The sequence below is a fragment of the Pomacea canaliculata genome, linkage group LG13 (genome assembly GCF_003073045.1).
Source record: "Pomacea canaliculata isolate SZHN2017 linkage group LG13, ASM307304v1, whole genome shotgun sequence".
Classification (NCBI taxonomy): Eukaryota; Metazoa; Mollusca; class Gastropoda; order Architaenioglossa; family Ampullariidae; genus Pomacea; species Pomacea canaliculata.
The window spans coordinates 7,747,108-7,775,075 of record NC_037602.1 but is presented as its reverse complement, the minus strand read 5'-3'; the positions used below and the strand labels follow the sequence as shown (position 1 = coordinate 7,775,075).

The 27,968-nt window shown below is 39.8% G+C and overlaps 3 protein-coding genes across 4 annotated transcripts; all 3 read right to left on the bottom strand.

The window, feature by feature from the left end:
- Positions 1-7,461: 7,461 nt before the first annotated feature.
- Positions 7,462-11,897, bottom strand: LOC112554612. Of its 2 annotated transcripts, none has more exons than XM_025222501.1 (4): positions 11,654-11,897; positions 11,102-11,282; positions 9,453-9,575; positions 7,462-7,860 (listed from the first exon to the last, which is right to left on the bottom strand). In XM_025222501.1, exons 1-4 carry the CDS (start codon positions 11,741-11,743, stop codon positions 7,829-7,831), a joined length of 426 nt encoding a protein of 141 aa, XP_025078286.1. In that variant the 5' UTR covers positions 11,744-11,897; the 3' UTR covers positions 7,462-7,828. The 2 variants fall into 2 exon arrangements, with proteins under 2 accessions (XP_025078286.1, XP_025078285.1); XM_025222500.1 differs by having other exon boundaries at positions 7,462-7,835; positions 11,654-11,896.
- Positions 11,898-12,270: 373 nt separating this feature from the next.
- Positions 12,271-19,287, bottom strand: LOC112554611. Its single transcript, XM_025222499.1, has 8 exons — positions 17,978-19,287; positions 16,700-17,302; positions 15,722-15,961; positions 14,933-15,105; positions 14,575-14,815; positions 14,181-14,340; positions 13,361-13,831; positions 12,271-13,143 (listed from the first exon to the last, which is right to left on the bottom strand). The coding sequence occupies exons 2-8, from the start codon at positions 17,145-17,147 to the stop codon at positions 13,122-13,124; spliced, it is 1,755 nt and encodes a 584-aa protein (XP_025078284.1). The 5' UTR covers positions 17,148-17,302; positions 17,978-19,287; the 3' UTR covers positions 12,271-13,121.
- A 2,094-nt stretch (positions 19,288-21,381) lies between these two features.
- On the bottom strand, positions 21,382-27,951 carry LOC112553816. The gene is made up of 7 exons (XM_025221278.1): positions 27,821-27,951; positions 26,945-27,034; positions 26,215-26,327; positions 25,811-25,875; positions 25,508-25,615; positions 24,575-24,718; positions 21,382-22,952 (listed from the first exon to the last, which is right to left on the bottom strand). Exons 1-7 carry the CDS (start codon positions 27,825-27,827, stop codon positions 22,091-22,093), a joined length of 1,389 nt encoding a protein of 462 aa, XP_025077063.1. The 5' UTR covers positions 27,828-27,951; the 3' UTR covers positions 21,382-22,090.
- Between the last annotated feature and the right edge of the window lie 17 nt (positions 27,952-27,968).

Sequence of the window (27,968 nt, the reverse complement as noted above, 5' to 3'; positions counted from 1 at the left end):
TGTTTTTCATACACGTTAGGAAATAATAAACTTAACTTCAGAACTTTATGAATATAATAAATATATTCAAAATAAAATAAGACAAGTAATATTTTAGGACAATAAAATTAAATATTCGTATATGTTGAAAGTGTTTTATTTTATTCGTTTCGGTGGGCAATATTAAATTAAAAATAAGACCGGAAATTAAATGGCATTGGTGCAGCTGTGAATTCAACAAAGGCTGAACGTGCAAATAATTATTCATCTGTGTGTAGATATGCAGCTGAATGGCATGGATAATCACACAGTTTTGATATCTTGAGCATATCCAAACAGATTAGCGTTAATGTCTTCAATACTATGGCATTATTCATAAAGACTTCTTTGAAAGAGCGCGTCTGGAGGGCAAAGGGAAACAACTGGGTCACAAGAGGACGCGACCATGAGAACCATTGACCATTGACTGTCGCTTGACTGTAACAAGTAGACGATTCCTGGTGTCCTGCGAGTATGACAACCGTGCTTCATACAAAGTCATTGGTTGTATGTTCTCTGTACGAGAGCCGGAGCAGCCTCCTGAAGTACCTGTTCTCCAATGCCTGGATTCTACTCTCCGTTTTGGCTAGCAGAGTCCGCCACGTTTCACATCCAGGATCGGTACTTTTGTATTGTAGATATAAATAATAATCACATTTATATTGCGTCTTTCTCCAGCATCAGCCCCTTTAGTCAAAGCGCTTTACAAAGAGGCACGCAACCAGACGTTTTAGGGCAAACATCAAATGCACTTTCATGAACACGCATACACAGAACATGCATACACAATGCACAGCAATATAAATATTATAAAGTTGATTGAGGCAGTGCTGTAGAAGTTCAGTAGATGGGACGAAAGAAACGTATTCAGAAGCTGAACCCAGCAGGTAGATCGACTTCTTTGCGCAGACCAGTAATGATGAGTGAACATTTGCTAACAGTGGACGGTGAGATACGTGTAGGCATACTGAACAACATAAACCCCAGCAGCAAAGGAATATTGGCTACAGGTGGGGGACATGTCTTGAGTATCCGGGGGCCATGTGGCAAAATGGCGTCCGACCCATAGCGAAAGTGAAACCGGGCCGTAACAACGGGGTCATGTCGGTTTTACCTGTGAAACAAGCGTGGGACGCTTCTCTCCCCCTTGTGACCGCTAGTCAACCCTGATGGCTCATGGGTACGTCCCATCTTTTTTTTTTTTTATATATCCACTATTTATATCTTCAGATTATTGGTATTTTTAGGGATTTCGGCATATCCTGATTTACATATTTCTAAATCAAGACATGCCAAAATTCCTAAAAAAATACCAATATCAAATGGATTAATAATTTGTGTATTTTGCAATAATTATATATATATAACAAGCAGCAAAAGAGTGCACAAAAGTGCAAAATGTTATAAAAAAACAAACAAACATGATTTGTTATTTATTGGCGTTTATTGAGGTAAAATAAGGATAAAAAGCAAACTAAAAAAATTTTTTTAATATAAAATTTTTTTTTAAAGCATTGTCTCATTTGTATACATAAACAATTTATCATTTATCAAGGTAAAAATATTATCACAAATAAGGATAAAAGCAACTAATAAAAAATAATGTTAAAAATATACAATTTTTTTTTAAAGCATTGTCTCATTTGTATACATAAACAATTTATCATTTATCAAGGTAAAAATGTTATCATAAATAAGGATAAAAAGCAAACTGATAAAAAAAATAATTTTAAAAATATATAAAATTTTTTTTAAAGCATTGTCTGTTTGCATACATAAAAGATGTTTCCTCTTGATATATTAATGCACATTCGTTATTTAATTATAAGTTGTAGAACGATGCAAAACCATGTATCCATTGACAAAACAATTAAAATTAAATTGCAGTTTCCTTAACACTAATTACATTTTCCCAAAGAAAAGGTTCAAAGATCTATGACAATATATCAAATGATAAGTATGAACTGAATTGCTGTCAAAAAAAGAGTGATGCTTTAATAGACATTTCTAAAATAAATCAAAGTCATGAAATTAACTATAAAAGGTTCTAGGTTGGATTGCAGCTTATGGTATTAACTACAATCTTTTAAAACAGATTAAATTTTTAAATTGCACCTTTATCACTAAGAAAAGGAAACCATCAAACACATGTTTGAAACACAATTATGTTCAAGAATTTTAGAAGGTATTAGAAAAGAACTGTAAACATATAAATGATTCTGAATTTACCACAAACATCTCTTATTGGATCGGGTGAAAATATCCTCATTGATAAATTAATGGGTTAGAGTAAATAATAATCACAGCACAGTTTTATATAATTATATAAATCCAGATTTAGTATATGCAGGTTTATGTACAAGAATTTTACAACTGTAGGTAGAAAGTTGCACAGCTTTACTTGTCCTCCACCCAGAACAATTAACTGACGTATAGGCTGTGCCAACCCTTTCCTTCTGCCATTCTCTTGATCCCTAGCACCAGCTAACCAATGTTGATGCATGCAAGTCAGCATCCGTAGCTTCAGGATAACTTTTTCTTGCAGCATCTAAAAATAGAACAAATATAAGAATATAGGTCTGCATAAAAAAGTAATCACTTAATTGTAGGTTACTGACCCTAAAATCCAGAATATAATGTGAAACAAAAAGAGGTACAAGCAAATTAACTGATATGTAAAGTGGCATAAAAATTTAAAGCGTTATAAACAGAAAGGAACTACAAGTGGAACTGCATTTGAATTTCAGTTAGAATTTCTATAGGCAGAAAAACTCTGGAAATTCTAATTTCAAAAACAATCCCAATACATGGGAACTGTAAAGATGTCTATAAACTGTCATTTTAATTCCTTTCTACACAGTGTTAACCAGCTGATTAAAGGACTACAGTCACTAGAAATTGCGTAAACATGTGTCCATATTTTATTTTGGCAATGTAATTCAATCACAATAAAATGAGGTAGGGACAGTTCTCCAGGCCTGATTTATCTTCCTGTCATGTTTTTTTTTTTTATGACTCATGAAAATTCTTGTCTGCACCTAGCAGAGTCAAAGGTTAAGGTTCATAACTAAAAGATAAAGAAACAATCCAAACAGTCCTATTTTATGACAGGCATGTATTAATGTACCGTATACACACACACACAGAGTCAAATATTTAAATCCTTACCCTGAACTGTTTGTAAAATGAAGGGGTGGTTCTTGAGTCCCATTGAAGTTGTAAGATCAGGCCAACTCAGTTGAAAATAGCACAGATAGAATGCCCCTCACTACATGCTTTAATGTGAAGCCCGACGCATCACCGAATGGCATTCCTGAAAACAGACAAAAAATAAATACACATCATTTTAAAAAAAAATTGCAGTGGCAACATTATAATACCTGTTATGACAACTAGTATTTAAAGACACCCCCCCCCAAAAAAAAAGACAGCAACAATTCAGGAAGTTCATACAACCAAGCAAAAGTGGGTACAGAAAATTTACTATCTGCTCTAATCAATGCCACCATAACAATGCTTTATTACTTTTTTAGTACTGCAAACATGTCATTAGTTTTATACAATGAATGGTATGGTATGGAAACCTTTAAAGGGAATCAGATAAAAAGATTTGACTCCTCCTACTAACAAATCAGAATAAAGCACATACCAAGCATGTCCTTTTTTATGGGTCTGTCTTCATATCTCCCTCAAGACTCTCTACATCTTCTGCTGATTGTTAAGCGAGACTGGAACCCTCTGGCAGATTTCCCGTGTCATTTGCCTTTCCTGTTCTTGTTCCTCCATCCATGTAAACATCCTTTTAAGGTTGTTTGTATCATTCTTCATCTCTTCCAGAAGAGACAGTTGTTGCATCCAACTTTCTCTAGTTTAGTTCTAACCTAAGAACACAATAGCAGAAAACATGTAAAATAATGATCTTTTCTAGCTTTGCTATAGTTCACAATGCCTGGAAAATACCATTAATTTTGGTTAATCTTTACCATTTGTCATATCTATCTGATATGTGATCCATATTTGTTTCAATTTTTTCACTATGGCAAAAAGGCTGGGATTTTCCGCTTCCAGTTTAACTCATAAAAGCACTGTTCATAACTCTTGGCCAAGGGTAAGAAGAAAAAAAGCTAAAATGATTATAAACAAAATGGCTTTAAATTACCTTCCAAGGGGTTATGGGTCTTTATGCTGGCAGGCTGAAAACCAGACAATGGAATCGGAAGGCGCTGGGGGTGTGAAGGCAAAGGTGAAACAGTCCTTTTTTGAAAGCTGCTACTTGGGGACACCCTTGAGATGGTGCCAACCACTAGTGGCAAAGAGTATGGCAATGGTGGTGGACATTGCTGCATAACTGAATGGTCAGCATATAGTGATTCCTCGGCATCCTTCTCTCCTTCGCTGTTAGCTGTGCATCCCTGTGTCAAATGAATACATTTGCATAAACTTTTTTCAGCTTAGTACATTTAAACTGTCAGCTGCTGATAGGTTGTTAAAATTTTTTTTAAAGAACATTTTATTGTTATTGTACAAAACTTGTTTATCACTGTATGCTATTTTACCAGAAAGAGGACACAGCCTTGTGTCCCTACATGATGTCCACCAAAAAAAATTCCCTAAAATTAAGCAGAGGAAATGAAAAACAGACCGAAATCTAATCGGAGTTATCCGTATCCTTTTTGGTTGAGTGGGAGCATTTTTTGTCATCACTCTCCACCTCCGACATTTTTTGTCCCTTGCAGATTCAGCTAGATTCTTGGTAGTTTACCTGCATGGAAATAAATATACAAGGCAAATAAGATTTCACAAATCAAGATCAAAAGTATAATAATAACACACTCTTATAGTGCAGCATCACAAACAAAAGCTACACTATCTGTGGTGTAATGATTGTGTTCAAACAGTTCAGGTATTATCTTTTTCTCCTTCCTTAAATCTGCAGCACACAATAACATAGAAGTCATTTTGACCATTAATGGTCACATGCTTCATAAATTTTCTTTCTGCACAAGGATTATGAATATTATGAATCAAAAAGTAAATTTGCACTTACTTAATGACTTGTGCAGGAGAACTGAAGCATAGGACATGAGGAATCAGCTTTATAGCTCTAATTAATGAAGCTTGCATCTGGTTCAATAGATTGTAGTGGGAAGTTGCACACCCTGTGACCACTTTCATCTTAAAATGCCAGCAGCCAGCTATCTAGAATAACAGTAAAATAAATTATTGACCATTATGCAGTTATTATGATTTGTTGTTGAAAAAGACCATTAAAGTTGTCTGAAATGATACTTCCAGTCACAATCAGTTGTCAATGGGCTATCTATATAAGTTTTTTTTTGGTTCACCACTGGGAACACAATCCTTATGCTGCTCTTGACAAATATTCTTAATTAGCTGCTGCAGTGGAAAGTTTGGTGTTTGAAAAAGTCGTTTTAAGCTAGCCTAAAAAAATATAAAATTGAGAGGCAGAGTTAAGAGTCCAAAGGACCAAATCTGTCAACATTATCAGCAATATGTGACAAAGCAAGTACATTTACACCAAAAATCCTTTACCATACAAACACTGCTTCTTGAACAAATAAACATGAAATGTTATGAGCCTAATAATCAGCATAGTTCACACACAGCCCAGGACTTGCAAGACAAAAAAAAACAAACCCACAATAAATAAGAGAAAAAAATATTATACTGCCCGAAGAAACCTGGCATTTTAACGCTATCGTACCAGTAAACAGACGGAACTGTCGAAGCTCTGTTACGTTCCACTTTCGTAATCGCAATTTGAGGAAATTCTGACAGCTCCAAATTCTCTCCATTGCTAACGGCTAAAGAATTATCAAATGCAAGCGTTCAGAAACTGCTGAGCACGATTTCTACCTCTGTCTGGAAAACTTGTGCATTTATTGCGTTAATGTGTACTCTTAATCTTTTTTCTCTTAGAATGATATTCTGCATTAAATTTGGACATTTCTGTAGTTAAAATCTCAATAACTATGTTAATATAGAGTATAAAAATTATACGTACTGTTATCGAAGCGTCGAACACATGTATCAGTATAGAAATTGACCGCTTGAGAAGCTTTTCTGTTTGGAAAAGTGTAGACTCACACATTTGAAAATGGCGGCTTTGCCTGCACGCATGTGGTCGTATGTAGCACGCCATGGCGAAGAGTCATTGCCATTGTTAGGGGTCACGACCCTATATGTGGGCATGATCTCCCGCACTCTGTTTTCGCCTCGGCGAGCGTGGAGCTTGGCTTATGTGCGCATGCGCTGACAGCGGCATGCAAGACGAGTCAAGCATTGCGATAGATTGACCCCCTGTATCACAGTCGGATCAAGACAAACTTGGTGGACCCCTTGAGCTTATGGTTTCCGATGCTGCTAGGGAAGATGAAGTACAAGAGTAGAAGGTAAAGCAATGGCTGAAGGTATGAAGCGATACTGTAAACAATGAAAAGATGGAGTCAGCACATAATGGTTAACATGACAGACAATGATTATTACAAAAGGAGTTAATAGTGAAGAGACATGTTTTCTGAGAACGTTTGAATGTAGCATTCGAGTCAGATTGGCGAATGTGATGTGGAAGTGAGTTTCACTGCAGCACATAGCTGACAGAGGGAGAACGTCCGTTGTCTGCATGTGACTGTCTTTGTGGGAGAGAGGGATACAATGCGGGAGTCTGATGAGCGAAGGTTTCGAGCACGGGCGTGGACAGACAAGATTTAAGTAAAGTAGAGGGCTTATCTAAGGCGTCACAGTACCATCCGAGCTATCCATGCAAATGCTACAGTGTTATTTCTCGTTATAATATCTATCTTTCTTATATCATTTTCTGCAGCAGATATATAATTATATTTCGACAATTCATAAAGCACCAGACTAAAACGATGTATAAAAGCGTTCAGATTTACGATTCATGAAGGTTGACGAACAGTAAATTGAACGTCTTTATTTTAGAGTACAATATCCGTTGATTTGCACTGCTTACCTTCCGACGGCTTGTGAACTCAATTTTTTTTTCTTTCGGAGATACATTCTACAGGAAACCCTATGAGCAACAAAGACTTCTTTTAGATCCGTTTTATGGCTGGAACTATGGTGCGGTTTGGAGTTTTTCCACAAGAATTGTGCCTGCAATTGGTCGTGATGCTGCGCGTTACAAGTACACATTATTATAAGCTAAAGTTTTGTAGTATATATTTTTTCATAACCAGTATGTTTTAATAAATCCTTTTTTTTTGTTTGTACTTTGAAACGTCGTTAAGTTTTTTGTTTAGGTGAGAGTAAGAATGGGGTGGGGGGGAGGGCTCATGAGCCACGAGCTGTTAATTCAAGTGAGTGTAATGCAGTGTTATGTAAACGTGAGTGGTCAGAGTTACGCCATAACTATCACTCACATGCCCAGTTTACCGGGACTAACGTCTCACTTTTGACGAAAAAACATAGTAACATTGTAACACCCATCATATTTATTTATTTACGTATTTGTTTTTTAAGCAATTTTCGGCGCTCTGTCCGCGGCTGATTCAGAGCACGCTATAGTCTTCTGTGGTGCACAAAAAGACTCAGCTGCGTGCACAGACACTCCTCCTTTAACTAGAGTATCGCCGTATCGGCAACACAAGTGTGGCAAATGGTGAGCTGAAACTATTCTCCCTCCTCCACGATGGTGCTATCTTCCAACTTTTGCCGTCTGCCTCTGTCAAACGACTGCCGTTGATGTGCGCGCAAGTGTATTCCCACCCGTGCCTGGACTCCAGAAGACGATCCTGCGTTTTCTCTGCAAGCTCTTCTTTGCTGGGCGTCACCGCCTGAAACATTCTCCGCCAACGTAACCTGACAAATGAAGACATCAATTTTACATGCGTGTATGAGCAAGGATTGTTGAATATGAGTCTACGTTTGTGTAATGCCGTCACGAAAAACTGGAAAACGTGTTCACATGTCCGACAATATGTCCGACTAAGGTTTCGTTCCCTGCAACGGACGCTAATTGTCAAACGGGTGACTTTATTTAGAAATTCTTTACCCGATGGTCATATAAGGAGTCATCCAAGATCTACCTGTTAGATCGGTACCTGATTTATCTGGGGGAACAAAAGGCAGCGGAAGGTTTGGACTCTGCCTTCTACAGACCGCGCTGCCCAGGACATGATGTGCCAGTTACCTTTCGAAGCCATTTAATTGGCTATATTACCCTTTATTTGTTATCTGACTGCTTGCGTGGACGGTTTTGCAGGGGCATCGCATAAATCGATTTCGCTACAGAACAGCAGGTCTTACAACAGACCAGTCATAAGAAATAAAATTTGACAAACTGGTGTCATTGTATTGGCCGCGCCCGGTCGACGTAAGGCTTCGATGTCCACACAGGGGAACCTCTGAACAAACGGTTATTAAATTGAATGCACGCCACTGGGAGGTTTGGGAATCATTATTACAGCACGTGGCTCGCATCTGTAGCAGACCTCTGTGAAAACATTGGGAGCACCCTGTGGCGTGATAACTTTAAGTGGGACATTAAAATCGCCCTTCATAAACGTCTAGTCTTGAACTGTCGACATTTCCACAAGCCAGAAACTACTTAAGCAATTAAAAAGTCTTGTTTACTGGCACTTGGAGAGGTAAAAGCTGTCCAGCGGAGGGGTTAATGACATCTGGCTAGACAGGGAGTAAGCATCTGAGGACTCTCTCGCATTTAAAACCTATTGACTGGTAGGACTTACCAGCATGATAAGGTGGGGAAGGGGTGGGGGTAGTTTGTCTTTTCTATCCCGCCACTTGTGTGTGTGATAGGGGGATTGTTGTCGAGGTTGAGTCAGGAAACAAAAACATCGCAGGACACTTCTCGGGAAGAAGTCAGTGCAAACGGAGCACTTAGTCAAAGGTCGATACGTCTTCAGCTTTCATTAATGCCAAAGGGCTTTACTTCAAGACTGAGATATGAGCCAGGAGGGCAAAGACTCGGGAGGAAGTCGGAACGTTTGGGTTAGAAAACCTTGTAAGTGGTTAGTCAGGGACAACGGACCCCCCAATGATTGGATAAAGCTCTGTGCAAGATGCTATCTTCTCAAATTTTGGGTGAATACTTTCTCCCAGCTCCCTTCCCAACACACACACACAAACACTGCAATGCACAGGTCAGGGTCAACAACACAGATTTCAGAGCCAGTGAGAGCATTGGAATAGTATGTTAATTAAGTGTATCTGTATATACTAACGTTACGTCAGAAATCTGACCCTCTGTACATAGTGATGTTTTAGGCGTGTATAGGAGAGCGAAGGAAGGATTTCTTCAGATTTGGGGTAATAGCATCCGACTTGTTTAAGACAACCGTCACATACAAAAAGTTTGCCAAACTTGTTCTAACTTTCTCCCTTATTTGTTCTCTTAAGAAGAACCTATAGGTAATTAGTCTCTTTATTACCTTCACTGATGGTGGGCAAGGCGGAGAAGACTCGCCCAGACTGCACCGTGCGGCGGAGTAGGCTGAGGCGGGAAAGGGGAGGGATTGTCTGCCAGTTGAGCAAGAACAGCAAGCATGGGTTGCCTGGCTCAAAGACAAAATGTAATGTATTTGCCTGGGTAGGAGTGAAAATAATTATACAGATGATCCAAACGTCGTTGTTCTGAAAGAGAATGTGTGCTTGTCTAGGTTTGTAAAGTAAATCACAGTAGGAGGGTATGTTAACTTTACATGTTTCCCATGCTAAATGTTGACCAAGGGCTGATCGTCAACAGTCTTGGCGGCATCAGGCAGATATCAAGCACTAAATGACACTTCTAGACCCTAGAGTTGGCTGCATGAGAACTAGTATCTCTTCTCATGGTGGTGGGGGTGTGAGGGATTCAATCCTTTAACGCGCAGGTATCTGTTAATCTTTCCTTCTAGGTAAAAACTGGACGAACAACTAAAACGACAGGACAGTGAAAAGGAAAAGACAAAAATTGTTCCAAAGGCAAACAAATATTTGCCTGTCACCACCTTGTACTTGGAGCACTTTGTGTGCGGAAAATGAAACATGAACGCTTTATGCAAGTCACCTCAAACTTTCTCTGGTGTCTTTTTTGCGCACTAATGTGGCACATGTTTACACAGCCGGCTGCTTTGCAGGGATATAGCCTTAGCTGCTGGCTCGGTGTAAAACACCAATTTCGTATTTTTATGCAGTCAGTGCACCAGGTTCTCGATATCATCTTTTGGACACACGAGGCAGGTCCTGTGGTTGTCTCGTACGCAAACAATACGTTTAGACAGCCTTTACTTGCAGCTTCTGTCTGTCAAAGCCGTCTTTGCGAGCTAAGTAAGCGTTAAGTAAGTTCTTTGCTGCCTAAAATGAAATGGGTGCTGGCACGGAAGGAAATCGCACTCGGATCACCTTACACTTTTTCGTATGGGAGAACAAAATTTCATCAGTATATTCTCCATCAGATATATATCTCTATGACTAATGCCTATAAGAACTTTGGTCTTCGTGTCCACAATATGAACAAAGCAATCGGTTCTGATTGTCGCGGGGAAAAAAAACAACAACACTGCACTCATTTTCATTTTGCAAAAGCGGGAATCTTCGAATATCGCCAAAGGACAGCGCGAGAATTAAAAGAAGATTTTGAAGAGGATCTTGTCATTAAGGTTCTTCCTTCGTCGATCTTCTTCCGAAACGTCCAACTTTCAAAAACAGGATAATGACTTACAAAACAAGATTCTCGAAACAGAAAACCTACGACCATTGTCAGATGTGATAAAAGGATGGTATAACTGGACAGTGTTCAGTGTAGATCTGTTCAATAGACCAGTATTTAGCATGGCGTTCAAACTCGACTAAGCAAACATGGTGAATCAGAGCTAAATAGCGTGTACTACTATGCAATGTTATACAACATGTTAACAGTGTACTGTCATAGCAAATGGTATCAAAATGTACAGTTTCTCACTGATCGCACGACAAACAAACGAAACAAGAGTAAAGAGTCACCTTTCACTTGACATCATCTCCTTTCACTAGAAAACACAAAGACTGAGAGAATACCACTGAAATTCCGACAAGCTATGTGAAAAAAAGCTAATCTTACCCATGTAGACGTCTGCATTGACAGTTGTCGGCCTTTGCGTTCTCGCGCCTGACTTACGTCCCTTTTCTCGGAATAAGCGGCTGTCCCGATCTATGCCTGGTCTGAGGCATTCAACAGGTACGAGGGATCCTTTGACGTAGTAGACAGGCACGGAGGTCGAGGGACGAACGTCCGCATCCCTCTTGGGTCACGCAATGCAAAATAAAATATTGAGAAGTGGTCGTTTTATTCCCATTGCCCTATAATAACATATCTTACCCTGATATTCGTGTGTAAACATCAGGCACACGCAGATCGAACGCTAGCTCTCCGATCACAAGACCAAGACAAAATCTTGTACTTTTGACCTTAGGTACAAATTATTAAAATTTATTTAACTTATGCCTTATTGTTATTGAGACTTGATAAAGAACAAATAAGTATGTGAGGAAAATGTGTGTCCATCGCTGAGCGTATGCGTTCTGCTCTTGTTGACTGAGTCCGCAGGTGAACCATGGCCACCTCGAACACTGAAAAGGGGGATATAGGAAGAGGCTACTCTGTAACACATACCTTATTTTGCTCACGTTTAAATCTGGGTGAGCGGCAAGCAACATTTCGACGTCTGCGCTGACCGCAGCAACACGAACAAAAACTGGCCATTTTGACGATTTTGGCAACCTAAATTAGCATTAACTTCCTCTTCTTTTCGCACTGGTTGTTGTTGCTTTTTTCTTGTATTTTCGATTAATCTGTTACAAAGACATTTTGTCGCTTGGTGTGACATCTGCTTTTTGATGTTACGTCACAGAGAATTTACGTGCCAGTCGACGTCATCATACATTAACAATCACTTCCGTTACAATCGTTACTAGGGTAACGGCAAAGGTCTGTCACTCTCGTCTTTCCTGAGTCTCGAGATATGTTTCTCGACTCTTGCCTCTTCTTTCTCTACTAGCCTCTTCGTCTACAGTTAATGTGTTTGTTGATCAGTCTAAAAGAAAAAAAAAGAAAAAAAAAAAGAAAAGAAGAAAAAGCCACTTTGCAGTTACTCTCAATCTGTGAGGTGAAGAGATACTATTTATAGTTCTTGCGGAAGGTTTGGTGGCTGGTGAGTGATGTGATATTTCTCCGTGGATAAATGGACAACGAACAATTATTGTTGAAAGTTGGGGGATTTTTTATATATATATAGAGACGCCGAACAAACTAAATATCCTTCGCTCAGTTGGAAAAAACCGATTTGCAGATTCTTTGTTGAAGAAATTGAAGAATGTATTTTAGTAACTGTTTGCTGTAAAGACACTTTTGTGAAGATCCATTTCAGATATCCTGCTTTTTTTTCTGTGCTTGCGTGCAAACGTGTTGACTGACGCTGCAACATCAACTGTACAAACCTATCATTCGTTATATCTTCAAAAACAACCAAAAAGAAAGTCAGGCTGTGCATATTTTATTTCATATTTTATTATCTATGCTGTTCGAATAATCTGTACAGTTTATTGCACTTGATGAAGGGGACAGATTACAATGATCAATGATGATGATGTTCATAATAATAATACTTATTACACAAATACTTATTACACAGGGAACATTGTGATATGAAGTCGACAAAAGAGAAAAGAAATCATGATAATGATGAAAAAAGAGATGTAATAGATGATGGGCGTTCACTTTTTGTCATGGAAGCCACATTAGACACTGATGAGGACAAATCACAATTTACTTTCATGTTCCTTGGAGAAGGTCTAACGGCTGTGGGCTAGAACCAATGGTGCGTCCTTCAGTTTTAAAATCCCAAACTATGTTACCAGATACTCTTGCGAACTGTTTAATTTCTAAAAAGTGGTGGACGTGCAGTTCAGAAATAGACGCCATTGTCAAATAATGAAAGCAAGTTTTAAAAGGTCAGTGAAGATCCCACTCAGGTACGTTGTCATGTCACGTGAAGATGCTGCCTCCGTTGTTGTCAAATCGCCCGGATGTGACGTAAGGATATCTCTGTAACTCCGAAAATATCTTCGATGATGCGATGGGCTCATGGCATAGTTCTCGAGGTGCTGGAAATTAAAACAAAAACAACAATGTGAAAACGCGTTCGTTTTATCTGCTTCGTACCCCCTTCCCTGCTACCCCTCTCTCTCTCTTTCATACAGAGAGAGAGAGAGAGAGAAAGAGAGAGAGAGAAAAAAGAAATTGTAAGCAAAGGACGAAGCATTATTTCAATGGTTCGTGTGATAGAGAGAGATGAGATAAGGAATGGCGGTGGGGACGTACCAGTTGGTCGTGCTGACGCCACAAGGTGGACAAATGTTGTGCGGGAAGTCGCACATCTGCGTCTCGGCGTTGAAGTAGAAGCCGCCTTCTTCCAGAGAGCATCCTTCGTGGCCCCGGAACATCCCGGCTCGGCAGGTGACGAAAAACTGACAGCCCTTTAGCGGAGCCGGGTAGCGTCCGTCCGCCCGCCCGGTGCACGAGGGTGCCAGTCCGCAGGGCGGGGGAGTGTCGTTCGGCAGCTGACAAGATCCCTTCCCCTCGTGGAAGACTGTACCGGGTGGGCATGTATTCTGTCTGATGACCACGTGACCACGGCACAAATAGGAAGCCTGACAGAACTGACTCTGGTCGGCATATTCGCCGTCTGATCGAAACAGACAAGGATTTGGCTGCTGACCGCAAGGGGATGTTAGGTGTGACATTAAAAAGCTGCACTCCTGAACGCTTGGGTCAAATGATCCGTAACTGCACCTGGAAAACAGCATTTAACTGAATTCACCGCAGTGGTTAAGAAAAACCACATTTAACATCACAATAGTTCTGGAAATATTATTTTACTAAAAAATATCAAGTTAGTCCCGTAAAAACTCCGACCCAAGCAGAATTTATCGAAACAACCGGGTTTAGTTATTTACACGATAGTAATTTCCCAAATCTGTGCAAAAATGATTATATATTCATATTTTATGAGTACTTTAGCTAGCAGCTTATCGGACTGATGTGCTTTTAACCCTCGAGATATCACTGGACATTCTGTGCACCTGGCTGCTGATGACCGGTCATGCTCTAAACTCTTAACGGTCGGTAAACAATGTCAGACCTGTGGTACTGCTTCAGAAGACCATGCTGGCACTCGTAGAACATGGAGCAGCGCCCGTAAGGGTCAGCATACAAGCCGTCCTGCAGGTCTCGGCACAGGCTCACACTCACCCGCAGCGACACCTGCTCTTCAGTCACATTGCCGCAGGGTGGGGCCAGGTCTGCAGGTAGAGAGGTTTTCACATTTACTCGGATTCGTTTCCCTTTTCAAATACACGATAAGCAGCATCTCTAAAATAAAATTAGAGCAAAGTTTAAGGGACTTCTTAGCTGTCCATTCTGTTTGTAAAGTTCTAAGCCGCGTACAAAATTGACAAAGCGTTCGTCCAGTTACGAACGGCTTTAACCGAATATGTGACTGTCCGGTACACTTTCTGACCAAGTTTTCCACTTACGTCTCTCTGTCTTTAGTCTGCACGCTTTTTTCTCAGGGTCAAAGATGCTGCCCCTAGGGCAATGGAAACGGCCGCGGTTCTTCTCAGCAAAGCACTCGTAGAACACGTCACACCTCCCCGTGTCGTCTGGATAGCGGCCATCTCGACGACCAAGGCAAGTTGGTTGATATCCGCCGTGTTCTCTAGGAATGTCGAGCAAAGTCTCGCATCTTCTCGACTCGGGTGAGAAAATGGGTGTTTCCTGCCGAAATAGAGTCAGCGCATGAAAGAGATCAGAAAGAACACGAAAGGTTTAGAACTGAAGTTGAATTCTTTGAAATTTAAGGGCTAAAAACATGCATATGTGTGGGCAACTCACCTGTGGACACTCCAGCTGCTGCAGCGCCCGCTGATCCTTGCAGTAGAGGTAGCGTGGGGTCCACTCACGACTGGGGAACGGCTGGGGGCCATCGCGCATGCCCACACAACTGCCGTGACGCAATCGGCATGGCTGACAGTGAGCACCTCCGCACTGAAGAGCTCTGTACTCGCCTGAAACCCAGAAGTCGCATTGTAGTACTAAACAAAGCAATTTTCGCTGCAGTACTCAATGGATTTAATATCGTCTTACATTTAAAGAACTATTGGTGGATCATTTATCATATTACAATGCTATTAAATGGACGCAGTGTCGTGTACTAAAGATACCAGGTGTTGGTTGATAGACCAAGTATCGTATTACAACTATAAAGGGACCAAGTTACCGTATTTAGTACTAAGTGGACTAATTAAGTGATTTATGCAGTGTTACCTGGACCAGGTGTCATATTCAGTGTGGAGGAGATCGAATGTACAGTACAAAGTAGACTAAGTGTTGTATTACAGTACAAAATGGACTAAACGTCGTGTTACAGTATTAACGGGACCAAATTCATGTTACAGTTTATCTTTGTAAACAGTTTATTATCTGGTTGTAGTTGGAACAGAACAGAACGAAACCAATCTTTAAAAAAAATTAATTTACTATATATGGAATTCATTCGACCGAACATCTATTGGCGAGCCGCATCATTTTTTAAATGAGGAGGAAGGGAGAAAAAAACAAGCAAAGAAAGAAGAAACTGGATTTGCATTGAAAATTTAGGCTATGCCAACAAAGGGAACTCACATGGGTCCAGATAGAGATCTCTGTCTCCACAGTCAACCTTTGAATAATCCTCGCATGAACCAGTAGACGCAGAGAAGAGCTTGGGGTATGGACACTCCTCCGTTAGCTGATCCCAGCCCTGCTCTTCTGCTTTCCCATCTTCCAAGGGTGCGGAGCAGTTGTAGAACCAATGGCATTTGAATGGATGTGGCAGGAATAAACCAGTTCCTCCGAAGACACAAGGGTGGTTAGGGTAAACGCCTAGAATAGGAGGATACGACAGATTCATGTGAAACACATTCCCTTCATTCCATATATTTTTTATATTCCCATTCCTTTCCTTTTAAATGGCGTTGAATGGTTGCACCAGAATGTCCAAAATTTAATGAAATCAAATTTTTTAAAAACACACAAGATAAAATAAGCTACAGTTTCAGTTAAGAAATATTGATTTTAAGTTGGAAACATTTGAATAGGTACAGATTCAAGTGAAACACATTCCCTTCATTCCATATATTTTTAATATTCTCATTCCTTTCCTTTTAAATGGCGTTGAATGGTTGCACCAGAATGTCCAAAATTTAATGAAATCAAATTTTTTAAAAACACACAAGATAAAATAAGCTACAGTTTCAGTTAAGAAATATTGATTTTAAGTTGGAAACATTTGAATAATGATGCAGGGTTTTATCATAGGATAACCAGTTTCCTACCGAAAAAACTTTCTTTGAAAGAAAAAGTGGAAGTTAGATGTAGAGTTAAAAGCCAGTTACAAGGTGTACCATCTCTACAGGTAACGCGTTTGTGAGAAAAGCTGAGATGTATACACGAAACATTGAAAGAAAATGTCTCCTTAATTAATTCCGATAGGTCATCGAAGAAGATATAGAGCCGTGCAAGCGATTCTTGAAAAGAAAGACAATCAGTATGAAACATAACCCTACTTTATTTTAGGAAAAGAAAGAAAGAGGGAGAAAATCAAATATGAACGTAACTCACGCTTTATCTTCGAACGATATTCATTGAGGGGATCGTGTTGATGATCCACGAGCGCTCCCATCCTTTCGGCAGCGGTTGTCCGGATGCTGACTATCTTTTCCATGTAGGGCGTGGGTTGAGGGAGGAGTTTGGGAGCGGGGTAGGTGGGCAGAAGTTCGGCAAGGGGACAGTCGTTCCAGGGAGAATGGAGAGGAACGCAGTTCTTGGCAGAAACCGACCAAACCGTCTTTTTGGGACACGCGGGCATGCGCACTGGCTGCGCCGACACGCAGATGAAGTAGCTGGCGCAGTTCTCCGGGTCTCGAACCCAGTGCACGCCGGGACCAGGGGGGCAGGGAAGGAAGTGGTCAGGAGGATGCCGGGGTTGGGACATGATGAAGTGCAGCTGCACGCCGCCGAAGACCAGCATGACGACGAAGCAGATGATGCAACGCCCTCGAAAGCCCATGGCGAAGCCTTTCGATTTCAGAGGAGAGGACAAAGAAGACGATGTGAGTGAGTGGTCACAAAAGGACGAAGCTGTTTTGTCCGATGACGTCGTGAACTCCGTGTTGCTGGTTTGGCGTACTTTGACCCTCGATAAATGGAGACACCTCACGATCGCTTAAAACACACATAACATCTTCATCACTGAAATATTCATCTTTCGCTTATAATTTCAGTAAAGAACCTCTTAATCTATTTCCTTAATTTCAAAGTGAACTGTGCCATCATCATCGTCGTCGTCGTCGTCATCGTCGTTGTCGTCGATTTCTTAAACTGTAGAAACCATTGTGAGGCATCAAGAAATGCGCGCATTTTGTCACTGTCTACAGTTCGTTCACTGAATACATCCCTCGCCTCTTGTATGAACATTTCTAGTACAATCCTTCCTGAAGCAAACGTGCCCGCGAATTTCAGAGGATGAACAGTACTTTGCACACTCTTATGGATGATGAAGAAGGTATACACTTCATGCAACCCGCCCCAGACATGCAGTGTATGCCTGAGAATACTAGTGGTACTTTGTCAGGGTTGTGTAAATGAAAGAGTACAGTGGTTAAAACAACAACAAAAAAGAAACAAAAAAGTATACATATAGATACAGAAAGGCGTGTACAGAAATGAACATTTTCAGGCTGTGATCTCAGTACAGAGCGGTGTATCCGCGGATTTTCACGATGCCATTGTTCTTGTACCTTCTCATGAACTACTGTAACATACAGCTAGTCTGTCTTTATCATTTCAATAACAATTTAAAAAAACAACATGAGCTTACCTCATTAATAAATTGCTTACCTTTACAGTCTCTGTGAGCTTTTTGTCTAGAAACGAATTTCAGTGCTCTCAGAAGGTTATCCGCAGCAGGGGAAGCTGATGGTGTCTTTTTTAACAAGACAATATTCTCATCAGCATGGGCTGTGAAAACCTGCGTCTAAAGAGGACAGCGATGTCAACGACGATGATCCCTCTTGTGGTGACGCAGTGCAGTGTTGTGTCTGTTGCTTTCCAGGAACAGGAGCTTCTCCTCAAGCACGCTGTTAGCAGCAATGATATTCCTGAGAAAAGCCTTGTGGGGACGTAAATCCAGGTGTCTGGACTGGAAGTAAGATTCTGCTTCAGACGAGAAGTGATATAACTGCGTTGTGCAGGTGTTTTGTCTTCAAAAGAACACCTGTATGAATCGTTCCTGTGTGATGCTCGATGGTTGGTTGGTGAACTTGCGGGAGAGCAAGTGCTGTGCGACCTGGGACATTCAAGGCCGGTCTGACGGCGTGATGAAGGCTTGTACCTGTATATATACGACAGCATCCTGGCTGCCTGTCAACTGAGGAGTGGACAGGGGACATGCACTGACCGCAGTGGCAGACGCTGTCGCGTGCAGGCATCGGGCGGCGGTCACTTGCACCGTTTTGAACTGGCTGCGTATGTGTGTGTGTGGGGGAAGTTGGATGGGAGGAGATGGGGGAATCAGTCCAAACCTTTCCAGTTGTCGAGTGTATAGCGAGGACGGAACAACGTGACTTAATTTGTCTCCCGACCTCGTGTGCCCTCTGTTACCCCCGCTCTTTAAATTACGTCAGTTCTGAAGCTCCCTTCTCCTCCATCCGACGAATTTTCTTCATATGACTTATTCTTAGAACGAAAAAGAGTATTCACATTAATAGAACGGTTGTAGCAAGAAGCATAAGTTAAAAACTTCTTACTGGGTCGGTTTGTCAAACAGACCAAGAAACAAAATGTTTTGCAAGTAACCACATGGTGAAAAAGTAGATGGATTCTGTTGCGTAACAAAAAAGCGTAGTCATAAAAGCTCGTTTGTTATTTATGCTTAAGCATTTCATTTACATTGTGTGTGCTTTAAAAAAAATGTAACCCTGATTGCCCTTCAGAAGGAAGTTGCTCAGCTGATGAAGACGTCGATGTTATTTTCGAATAGGTCAGAATAATTATTAACACCTTAGTGCATTTAAGATGCAGTTATTCTGTGTTGGAAATATCCAGATAAAGCTTATGTATTATGCATATGTAAATGATAATGTATGTATAATCTGCAATAGAATTGCGTAGCAGTTATCATCATCATTGCCACCATCGCCACCGTCATCGTCAGACGTGGACGTCCCAACAACACCTACTTGACTCATCTAACAAAAGAGCAGCAGATTCCACTACACGTGGCGACACTAGTCTCAGCAGCCTCCGTGCTCTCTGTCAACCTTATCGCTTCCTGTACTTAAAAAAAGCAACAACAAAAAAGAAAAGTTTTTGTTGTCCTAATATCAAGAACCGTGTGCCACATTCTCTTGCCTTGTGACATTCTTCGCCGCAGTGTTGACAGCAAATCTGCGCCGATAATAGAGTCAAGCAACAGCGTCGACAAAAAGCCATGGCCAGGCACTCCGACATTGTTGAAATGCCCCGAGAAGCTGTGGTCCCGCTAACAGCTCTGTCCACACACGGTCCAGTCTTGTGGTCACCTTGCACTCCAGAGGCGCCTGGTGGGCCGGTGTCTGCTGGCAGCCAATGAACGGGAGTAAAAAATAGAGAGCAAAAAGTGTGCATGCGCATTAGCTAACAGAAACAGTTTGCAACCTCCACGAAGAGATACAGGTGAGAATTGAATAAGCGAGTGAAAAAAAAAAAATCTCTTTGTGGAATCCCCTTCCAACCATATAAGCCAGCTTTCAGTCGAAACTCCTGGTACATCATTGCACTTGGTTACTGGAGTTTGACAGCCAGATATTTGTGGTTTCGCGCATTTGAGAAAATCTGGCAATAATCCCTTGTGCATCTTCAAGGGACTCGAACGCCAACACTTTTTTCTTAGTAAGCTCCCATAAGTGTCCCTTTCCATTGTGTTGATTCTGCTATGAAAAACATAAATGTTTGCTGTTAGGATGGTGACGCACAACCCTGTTCTGTACTCTATCTAGTTTCTCACTAGGCGTATCACTTTTCTGATGAATTCCTAAGCATTACATCGTCATCTCATCACCTGCTCTGAAGAGTTTGACGAGCACCGAGCACAGTCATGGGTTACTTCAATGTCAATAATAAAGTAGAAGTTTGTCAAGGAAGCAAATAACGTTTACTTGAGAGCCACCTTCTTCAAAAATGGCAGTTCAACGGCAGATATCACCATCAGGATCACGACAGCAACAGGTAGGGTGGGCAGGATCTGGCGCAGCAGTGACATCAGGTTAACTACGAAACACAAATCCCTCGCAGTACCAATTCTAATCTTCCGATGTGAAACGTGGAATGCTTAGGGGGAGGAGAATGCAGGCAAATGAGAAGGGTGCTCCGAATTTCGTACACAGAACATAAAACTAATGATTTTGTACGTAGCAGGGTCGCTGCACTGTAAAAGTCAAGGTAAAGGTCACGCCCTAACCTTTTTAGGTCGTTGGGGTTGGGGTGATAGAGACCTCGCTTTTCTCGGGGCCAGCTTCAAGTAAGGTCGATGCCCATCTCCTCTCCCTCGCTGCCTTACCTTCTCCAACCCTTTGTGGGGGCAGGTACTCATTCCCGCCAGCTGGGTCGACTAGGGGAAGTTTGCTGCGCTAATTGGGTATTGAACCAGCGCGCTCTCAGTTCGGACGCAAGGGCTCTAACCACTCGGATATTCGCTTGTACCGTCGCACTGTAAGATACCAGGAACCCCTGTTTGTAAGAGAGAAGCGGCGTAACCTGCTATTGTTCGGCCATATGAGGGCGCGACATTCCGCGTCACTGTCCTTCAAGGTACCCTTGCAGGAACCGTAGTTATGAAGCGAGTGAAAAATCTTTTCTCCAGGACATCAAGGAAATGCGGGGTCTGGATACCGCTTTATAACTTTGAAAATAAAATGCTTGTCCTCGAGTTTCCCCAAGTTGCCCTAGAGAAACAACTTAATCCTGCTTCGTAACTACGGACCTTGGTACGTCGACGCCGAGGTGAAGAACTGGTTTACACACGTGAAGGAGTTGACTGGTTGTACCGCGCAGTATCTGCTCACCACCTGCTCGAGCGGCGGGCCTCGTCAGCTGCCGCATCTATCTCTGTGTACATATCCATGATGGATATATGATGTACACATCTGTGGATCAACTGGTACCAGTCAAGGGAATGAATGATGTGTTTCTGTCAATGTGAGTATTTACAATAAATTTTAATTCAGAAACTAATGATCACTATATATTCCTTCCAGAACCAGAACTAGAAAATAAGGCTCAGAAATACAGTACTATTTAATCAAATATCGTAACTGTCAATGTTTTGGTAAGCACTCATATTTTATCAATGCATTAACAATTAAAACTGCAAGAACTTTTTTTAGGACTGCCAACAAAAACTCTAGCTTGTCATGGTACTAAAAAAATAAACAGCAGAATCCACAGAATTCTACAGAAAAGGAAGAGGAGAAAAAGATGAAAATAAATAAGAAAACAATAAATAACAGATTTTTTTTTTACAGTCTGCCCAATTGGTGCATGAACATGTTATATGCAACTTCAGCAAACCGAAATAAAACTGTAATCTATTCTGCCATGTCAGACCAGTTCTGTATTACGCATAACGTTCACATAATTTTTCACATGACGCTTAATGACCACAGTTTGATTTCCAGTCATCATATCTAAATAAGCCCTTACATGCATTCATTTTCATCAAATGACTAAGTTTTAATAGAAGCATACTGTAGCAAGATTTTCTAAACTTCCCCATCCCAAAACAGCTTACAAAGTGACTTTTCATCCTACTATTTTATTAGTTCACCCTGTATCCCTGGTTATTGTTTACCCTGTATCCCTGACCAGACACGGAGCTTTTCTGATTGTGTCCTCCGTTCATGTCTATTGGCCTGTCTGTGCAAAGTTCAACATATATGAGCTAACATGATGCTGCATGTATGTTTGTTCATGCTATTATGTCTGTTCATCTTGCCCTGCATGCTTTTCTGTTGCTGTCTCATCATTCTGTACAATCCTGTCAACAGCTTTTGTTTCTGGCTGAATTTCAACTGTCACTTGAATCTTTTCTGTCTCTAAAACTGTTGATGGCTCAACCAGTGCTATTTGTTTGGCATCCTCTACCACTTCATCGTTTTCTGCCTGCTCATGAGTCACCTGGTCTGCTGGGGTTGTAATTTCAGGGTTTCTTTCCATTTCAGCCTCTGAAAGGGATCTAATTTGTTCAGCAAAAAGTGTCCCTATATCTCCAATCCTCTCTTTGTCTTCTGTTTCCTCTTTGGTTTTTGGTATTTCTTCGACCACTAGTGAATCTTCTAAAGCTGTTCCATGTTCTCCATGAAGTGTACCTGCAGCCTTAATGCTTGCTTCATCCTGTCTTTCTCCCTGGTCTCCCTTGTTGTTTACATCCTGTGCTATGGAGTTATCCTTAGCTGTTTGTTCTGCTAAATTTGTAATTGTTATTTTGTCAGATTGTGCTTCTTCGGCATTTCCTGCTTCTCCCATGTGGGCTGTCTGTTCAGTTTGTGATAATTCCTCTTTAACTTGAATTATAAGTTTGGAATGTATGTGTTGTTCACACTGCTCAGTTCTTCTCGTGTGTTGTCCTTCATCTTGAATTGCTTCTTCAGCATATAACATTTGTTTCACTTGCCCTCCTTGTTCAGAATCTTTAATGTGTTCAGCATCTACTGTTTGTTCATTTTGCACAACTTTCTCATTCCCAGAAAACTGCACAGTAGGTGTAGTAGATTCTATATGTGATGATGAGATAGCATCTGTGTCGAATGTAGCATAGTTTTCTCCTCCATCATAAGCTCTGAAATACAAAATATAGAAATATTAATTAATTGGCTTAACTTCAGTTTTAAATATTAATTCCTTAAACAATCAAGTCATATTGTACTGAAGCCTTTCTTATCCATTAGCACAGAGACGCCAAGATTCCTACCTGAACAAGTGGCAAAATTCACAGAGTTTAATTTTCTTGCTTTCATCAACACTTTCTCCTTTTTTTAGGAAACATTATTGGTCAAGTTTATAAGGCAGATAGTACACAACATACTTCAGTCCTGGGGAATAAATTACAGAGATGTCTCAAAAGTTGTGTAATTCCCATTGTGCAGCATTTACATACCCAAAGTGGATTTACAACATCAAAATAACTTGGATATCAAAAAAAGCTACTCTGACAGGTGGATTAAAAAAGAAACATTAAGCATGAACACAAACTGGCTTATGGCTTAAAAGGCTGAACTTTTAGTTTACAGTGAGAAAGAATGGTTTAATATAAAGGAGAGGGGTATAGAGCCCATGCAATGCTGGGTACCATAGTGGTCATTCTTCATACCCTAGAAGTCATTCTTCACTAATTCCATCTGGATAGACAAACACCTTCACTCCCTTTGCCGGATTGAATCCATTCTCTCTTGCTAGATAGGGAAAGTTCAGCCTTTAAGTTCACAACCATTTATTTAAAGAATTTATAGAGCTGAAAATGTGAAGCAGTCAACACTCAGATGTCAAATTTATAAAGCATAAGTGCCCCTTGTTAGGATGTTGATGCATAACTCTTCATTGTTTGAACTAGCACAGAGGTCTTTCCTTAACCAAATCAACACATGCATGCATCACATGCACAAAGCCACTAGACACAAAAACAGCAGGTCAGACATGCATATCTGCATTCACCCAACACCATTCTGCACACACTTATAGAAGAAACGCAGCACAATTGCAAACAAATAAAGCAGATACTTCTAGGGTCCATCCACTTCTAATTCACCACAGGGTAATGTCATGTGAATGCCCAAGTAAAAGATCCCTATATTCTCGGGGCTGAAGGGAGAGAAAAATGCAAAAATGATGTAGGAGGAACAACTCTGATTTTCCTTTTTTTGGAGGATAAGTAACACAGACAATGTTAAAAATATTTATACTGACAGTGAAGCAATGAGATCTATGCTTGTTGCCACATCACAACATTAACACAGTGCCAGCTGACCATTAAACTGTCTTACTATTTGGCACATTTTGAATGTAAATGAGCTCCTTTGGTGGGACTGCATGGGCACACAGTGGCCAGAAGATCACTGAAAAACAGTTCCATTAAGAAAAAAACCCCACCTCCTATTTTGGGGAATAAATCCTTAAAAATGTTGCCTAGTTTTTGTCTGCTTGTTTTGGAAGACATCTGGCAGGTTTCTCTCACCATATGACTATCTTTACCACTTACCAAATTAATATAGACTTTACAGCTAACGACAGCAGTAAAGAAGTCACAAAATTTTCATAAAGTTGGAACTGGTCTGTCTTATGGATAATCCAGTACATAATTATTAAAGGCTAAACAAACACATAATTAACACTATAAATTTACACTGACTTCTACTAAAATCTAGGCACTGGGATTATTCGTTAATAATACCAGCTTGTACTCACTCTGCTGCAGTGTGGGAGGCTGCTGCAAGAGAACTGTCGGTGCTAACTGCACTGTCAGCCATGTTGCTGCCACTGTCCTCTGATGTATATCCCCCATTACCATTTTGTTGATTCATCCCTGCTGCAGCTAGCCGGCTTTGTCTCCTGATAAATTAAGAACATAGGTATTTAAGCTAATTTAAGTTACCTTACTATTTTATAATTTTCCTCTTAAACTATATTTATAGGAGAAGATACATTTCATTGTTCCCATTCAATTAACTTCTGTTGGCCTAATACAAAGTCATAAGGGGGGGAAAAAAGTGATAAAATATTAGGGGGAAAATACAAAAGATAATAGTAATAGGATCGTAAAGTGCATTTCTCCATGGGAATACAAGCTCAAAAAGCTGTATACAAAAGACTTCAAGACTTTTGCAGAGTTTACTGTGTGTTGTGTGGTGGTGTAGACTTGCTGGAGGCGGAAAACAAGGCCAGATGCTAGCAACTGTGTTGTGTATCATCCACATACAATTGATACTGCAGGCCAAAGTAGCAGATGGTAAAACCAAGTGGCTGAATATACATGGTGAATAAAAGAGGAACAAGAACAGATCCTTGGGGCACTCCAAAGATATGATGCCTACAAGTACTACTGACTGAGTTACCAAAAGTAACACAAAGGTGATGGAGAAGAATGTTATGATCAAGTGTATCAAATGCAGTTGACAGATCCAGCATTAAGCCAATAGTAAGTCCTTCACCACATGCAGCAACATGCAGTAAGGAAACTGGCAAAAGAAATTACCCTGATGTAAGTAGTGATAAAAATGTTTTTCATTTAGGAAATATAATAAATCTGTAAGTCTATATCCACCATTCCAACCAGTATTCAATATTGCTGTTCCAAAACTACTGCAATAATGAATGAGGTAAACAGTCATCTATGCTAACCTGCGTATATCCTCATAGTCTATCTGTTGCTTCATGAACATGGCATTTTTCAGCAACTCCTGAATGTTTTCAAAATGAATTGAGCTCTTCTGCAATATCTGGACTGCTCTGAAACAAATATGTACACAGAAGACATGAGTGCATGCATGAATACACGTGTGCACACACACACACTCTCTCTAAGGCGGAAGAATATTCATAATAAAGTTATATATGTATACTGATAATAACAGTTACAAGCAGTACATTCATCTTCTCCAAATCTTATATGCATTAAAAATTGTTTTAAGTATAACAGCTTACTTGCTGTCATATTCTGCATCAAAACATGCCCCTTGAACTTGCTGCTGTATGTCCTCAACTTCATGCTAAAAGAAAAAGAAATTACCTATTTAAACACAAAAAAGCAAAAAAAGAAAAAAAGTTAAAAAAACAAGGTGTATAAAATTAAAGACAAAGAAATATTCTCATTATCAATCCATTTTAATCAAGCAGCTCAAGTACGAGGTAAATTTGGCTAAAAAAGTTAAAATTATTCACGTATGTATAAATCCATTACAACTGCACACGAATATTGCAATATATATATATGAAATACAAGTATTTTTAAACTGTGTGCTCAGTCAGAGATTTAACAGCTAAGCATCTGGTTTTTTTTGTAAGTAGAAATTAGAATAAAGAAAAATGTAATAAATAAAACTGCCTACTTTTTGCTCCACAAGTTGAGGAAGTGTCTTGCGAACATGCTCCTGTATCCTAAAGAATGCCAGTGAAGGTTCATTTGCAATTATGTTGATATTTTCAGAAAGCCTGTCTGAAACTGTCATGTATATAAATGTTTACACTGACTGTATATACATGAAAATAACTGCCAAATAACTGCAGAACAGAACAATAGACTTAGATGTGTGTGTATATATATATAAAGCCTATGGATGGATGCCCATGGATGAATGCATACATATGGTTTTTAGAAATAGACTTTAAATTATCATTAATATTTAACCCCAAAATAATATGCCCATGTTTTTATTTTTGTTATACCATGTTATATCCAATGTTTTATGATACTTTATTAAGATCTGAATATCATAAAATTATATTGCTGTATACTGAGTTTCAACAGACAGCATAAGGTTAGAATAGTAATTATCTTTATCAGATAAAGGAATTCAGTTTAAAATCACATATATCATAAATCTGAGAATGACTTTTATCAAAGAGTAAGTCTTTAATACAAATGATCTCCACAGAAATAAGCTATTTAAATATAGAAATTATAGAAATTATAAATATGTGTGCATACAACAGCACCAATTTAAAAAAAAATTTTGATGAATAAACAAAAAATCTGACAGACATATCATCTTTATTTTGATAATAATCTACTTTTAATTGTGAATGGTATGCACACATTACTCTAAATACATACTTTACCTTTGTGTGACTTATGGTCAAGTTCTACATCCACCAAGCGATCAGGGTAGATGTGTGCACCTGACATTCTACTGTATAGGCTGTCTCCACCTTACAAAATTTAGATGTTTATTTAGATGAAAGGATTAAGTTCTGCGGCCTAACATTTCACAGTACCTGACTGTCAATAATGATACTTTTGAGAACAACAAAGAACAGGCTATCGTTGTAAGTACACAAGTTTACTGCTGAATCAATTCTACTGTAGCATTTCATAAGTATGTATTACACCTACTCTTCGATGAACCACTCCATGTTGCAGGAAGAATAGGCAAGCAAAAGTATTTTACCCAATACAATCGATACTATTTAATTACAATATTAACATATATTCTGGTGTGTCATTCATTAAAGCTTTTCGACATAAACATTGAAAACGTCGAAAACTTTCAAACAGCAACAGCTGCACCTAAAATTTAATTCATTTTTCAGCACTGTGTATCGATTTAAAAGGACTGATTATCAGTTCCACTTTGTCAGAAGTGGCGTTAGACACAATCGATCCAAGAATCAGTCACACCCACAAAAATCAACGCTTTAAATATTAAGTTTGCAACATCAGCAGTTCAATAATGTAAAATATAAAAATATCTCCAATACGTAAAGCTTTTTTTTTCAAATTACAAAGCGACGCAAGATAATTATTAGCACGGGCCTGATTTAAAGTTTAATAAATATTAACAACATTTGGATGACAGGAGGTGGAGCATTTATATACTTTCATCTTATGAGCAGTAAACTTATTTGAAACGGAAGAATGGTCAAACAAAGTTCAAACGGTAATGCAGAGCTCGAAAATACGTGTGTGCTACTAAGAAATAAAAATCCGTATTTTACCGTGCATGCTTCAGTGGAGTTGTGCGAATTGTTTTCTGTTAAGTAACATCAACGGAAGTAGAATAAGACAGATTATTACGAGTTGACTCCCCTGCTTCTATGGAACCAAAGCTTTGTATAGGTGGATTGCTGTCTGTCTGCCAAGACC

Bases quoted from the DNA above. Each gene is read 5' to 3' on its own strand.
- LOC112553816 (XM_025221278.1), bottom strand. The intron at 25,876-26,214 runs GTAGGCAGTTTT...TTTTTCTTTTAG, and splicing joins CTCAACTTGTGGAGCAAAAA to CATGAAGTTGAGGACATACA. The intron at 25,616-25,810 runs GTAAGCTGTTAT...TATTTGTTTCAG, and splicing joins GATGCAGAATATGACAGCAA to AGCAGTCCAGATATTGCAGA.
- LOC112554612 (XM_025222500.1), bottom strand. From the start codon at position 11,743: ATGGCCAGTTTTTGTTCGTGTTGCTGCGGTCAGCGCAGACGTCGAAAT. The intron at 11,283-11,653 runs GTATGTGTTACA...GCGTGACCCAAG, and splicing joins TTAAACGTGAGCAAAATAAG to AGGGATGCGGACGTTCGTCC. The intron at 7,836-9,452 runs GTAATAAAGAGA...AGAATGTTTCAG, and splicing joins CTTGCCCACCATCAGTGAAG to GCGGTGACGCCCAGCAAAGA.
- LOC112554611 (XM_025222499.1), bottom strand. From the start codon at position 17,147: ATGGGCTTTCGAGGGCGTTGCATCATCTGCTTCGTCGTCATGCTGGTC. The intron at 15,962-16,699 runs GTGAGTTACGTT...CTCCTATTCTAG, and splicing joins ATATCGTTCGAAGATAAAGC to GCGTTTACCCTAACCACCCT. The intron at 14,816-14,932 runs GTGAGTTGCCCA...CTATTTCGGCAG, and splicing joins AGCAGCTGGAGTGTCCACAG to GAAACACCCATTTTCTCACC.